This window comes from Emiliania huxleyi (genome assembly GCF_000372725.1).
Source record: "Emiliania huxleyi CCMP1516 unplaced genomic scaffold EMIHUscaffold_372, whole genome shotgun sequence".
Taxonomy (NCBI): domain Eukaryota; phylum Haptophyta; order Isochrysidales; family Noelaerhabdaceae; genus Emiliania; species Emiliania huxleyi.
In genome coordinates, this window is record NW_005199178.1 from 96,918 (window position 1) to 99,679 (window position 2,762).

Below are 2,762 nucleotides of genomic sequence, written 5' to 3' on the forward strand. Positions count from 1 at the left end.
CACATCGAGTACGATGTTGTCAAGGCGCCCGCCCCACCGCCCGCCGCCCCACCGCCCGCCGCACCGGCCCCTCGCCCGCTCGCCGCCCACCCGCCGCCGCCAAGCCCCGCGTGGCGTGTCCATGACAACAACATGTCCGAGACGTGCCCCGATGTCCGCAGGCGCCCGCCGGCACGCCGGCCGACAAGGCGACGCACACTGTCACCTCTCACTTCCAGCTCCGGGACATGCTCGCCGAGGACTGCGACTCGCTTGGGGACGAGTATTGCGCCAGCGCGCGCGTGGCGGAGGCGCGCGGAGGCAAGGTGCGCCTCCTCCTCCGCGCACCTCCTGTTGGCCTCGCCCGCCACCGCCCTCACCGCGGCCTGTCCGTCGCGGCGGCTGCCAGGTGCGACTCATCATGGCGGGTGGCCACTGCCACTCGCCTGCGTGCCTCTCGCTGCAGCTGCGGGACCGCGACACGGGCGAGCTGCTCTGCGAGGTGACGCCGCGCCGCGGAAAGTCGGACGCGGCTTGGGACGAGGCGGGATACCTGTGGCTGCCGCCCTGCCAGTGGGGCAGTGCGGAGGAGGGTCTCCGCCCGCCGCCCGTCCTCGGCCTCGACGCGAATCTGACCGCCATCAAGGTGGCCAACGCGACGGAATACCACTTCGGCGTGATGGGAATCTGGCAGATGCGCGGCGCGTACGGAGATGGAGACGGGGATGTGGGGCCTCGGGCCGCGTGAGCGTATACGTTTGGCTTAGTACGTGGTCAAAGAAAAGAGGGAGAGCGACAGGGCGGAGACGCTGCTGTTGCAACAGCCAACGCTCTCGCCGCGGTGTGCTGTATGTCGATTTGGCGGTGTGCCAGGTGGCGAGGTGCCACTGCCAGCACGGCGCACTGCGCACACCTTTCGTTCACGGACCACAACAGTCGATGTCCGTCTTTCGAGCACAGAGAGTGCGCACACGCGCCGTGCTGGACACGCCTGCCGCATGTGGCTTGTGACACGAATGAGAGCGAGATCACATGCCTCCACACACATCTGTTCTGTGTCACGCGAGCTCTCGCTAGCAGAGTAGCACGCTCGGGGGTCGATCCCCACCAAAGTGAAAGAGGATCAAACCGGACGTGCGTTGCTCCGTGTTTTGCACGCCCTCCAGAGCGCGAGCCCGGTCCACCTTGAAGCGCACGCCAAGAATGGCCAGGCACCCGAGGCAACCGAGCGTCGCCTCTCAGGAAGCGGTCTTGACTTCGTTGACGCGGCTAAGGGTAGCCGAAGCGGAATGCGCCGCGCTGAGGCTCACCAGGGCGCTGGTAGAGGGGCTCGTGAGGATTCCACGCCGCGCCCATCGGTCCGCCTCTGCTGAACTGCTGAGGCGGAAGTTGGCCCGAGGTGCGAGTCATCTGCCCGTGCTGGGGGTGGGGCGGCAGGCTGCGCTGTCGCTGGTCGTACTCAAGAAACAGGCGGTCGGCGCGCGACTTGGTCACTTGCAGCTGACGCGACATGGTCGATAGCTGCGTCTGAAACTCCATCTCCTTCCGCTTCGCCTCCACCTCCGACTTGCCGAGCATGCCGCGCATCTCGTGGAACTTGCCCTTCCACATGTCAGCGGTCGTCTGCGCCGGGGCCAGCTCCGCGCGCGCCTTGCGCTCCTCGGACCGCGCGAGGAAGAGCTCGTGCTCGAGCCGGGCCTTGTCGCTGTGCAGCTGCGTCACCTCCTCAAGCCGCGCGCGCATCATGAGCCGCTCCTCCTCGAAGACCTGAAGCCGGCGCTGAAGCGAGATGTTTTCGTTGCGTGCGGCGGCGAGCTGGTCGGAGGCCGCGGTCTCGCACGCGGCCAGGGCGGTCGTGTCGCTGTGGACGGCAACCATGGCGACGTACTTCTCGAGGATCGCGTGCTCCCGCGCCCGCATCGCGGTGGACTGCAGCGCCTGCTCGTTCTGGTGCGCGATGAGCTCCTGCGCATCCTGCCGCTCACGGTCTCGCGCCTCGAGCCGGGCGCGCATCTTGTCGTTCTCGTGCTGGAGGGAGGCATGCGACTGCTGCAGCGACTCGAAGCTGGCGACTAGCTGTGCCTGCTCGGAGGCCATTTTCTCGTGACTTGGAAAGTGCCGCCGAGAGAGAAGGCGCGCCGTCAGGAAAAATCATACTGCGTTGCGAGACGCCATGGGGCTCCGAACGCTCCCTGTCCGATGTACCTACACGCGAGACATCAGCGCCACCGTCTCGTTTCTTGATTTCCGCCGGGAGCGAGGGCGGGGCCATGGGCGGGGCAGAGCCAGAGGCGGACCAAAATTCCAGACCAGCGAGAGAGTGCACCACATCGCGTAAGTCGTAACACTCGTACACTGCTCTATAGTAGAACGCAAGTCTCAGCCAAGGGTCTGAGCAGACCATTTCTGGGCGAGGTCAACCCGCTAGGGCTACAGCACCCAAGAGCCAGAGTCATCTCATGTGCTACCATCAAAGAGCAGCGCCATCAGCCGGTCGACCTGCTGCAGCAGCCCGCCTTCGGCGGCGAGCCCCGCCCTCTCGTTGGCCGCCGCCACCGCGGCAGAGAGCGAGGAGTCCGGCTCGAGGCCGAGATGCTCGCGGATCACCGCCACCTTTTGCACGAGCGTGGTGGCGCGGCACGAGACGACGCCAGGGGCGGCGGCGTCACTGTCTGACGGTGGAGCGTGGAAAGGGCGATCGCCGCCAGCAGCGGAGGCATGGAGCGGCCCAGGGGGCGAGGCAGCTGGCCGCGCCAGCGCCGCAAGCTGCCACACGAGCGCCT

At 67.1% G+C, this 2,762-nt stretch overlaps 3 protein-coding genes across 3 annotated transcripts in view; 1 reads left to right on the plus strand and 2 right to left on the minus strand.

Annotated features, from left to right (window-relative positions):
- Positions 1-763, plus strand: part of EMIHUDRAFT_458730 (hypothetical protein) — a 3,546-nt gene extending 2,783 nt beyond the window's left edge. Inside the window, exons 6-7 of the mRNA XM_005771736.1 lie at positions 162-305; positions 389-763. Coding sequence (XP_005771793.1) covers positions 162-305; positions 389-727 — 483 coding nt within the window. The 3' untranslated portion in view covers positions 728-763. The remainder of the gene's footprint in view (positions 1-161; positions 306-388) is intronic.
- A 485-nt stretch (positions 764-1,248) lies between these two features.
- Positions 1,249-2,076, minus strand: EMIHUDRAFT_242925 (hypothetical protein; the record flags this gene model as incomplete). The annotated part of the gene is made up of 1 exon (XM_005771737.1): positions 1,249-2,076. One exon carries the CDS (start codon positions 2,074-2,076, stop codon positions 1,249-1,251), a length of 828 nt encoding a protein of 275 aa, XP_005771794.1.
- A 360-nt stretch (positions 2,077-2,436) lies between these two features.
- Positions 2,437-2,762, minus strand: part of EMIHUDRAFT_117995 (hypothetical protein) — a gene marked incomplete at both ends in the record, with an annotated part of 1,236 nt that continues 910 nt past the window's right edge. Inside the window, one exon of the mRNA XM_005771738.1 lies at positions 2,437-2,592. Within this exon, the coding sequence (XP_005771795.1) occupies positions 2,437-2,592 (156 nt within the window). The remainder of the gene's footprint in view (positions 2,593-2,762) is intronic.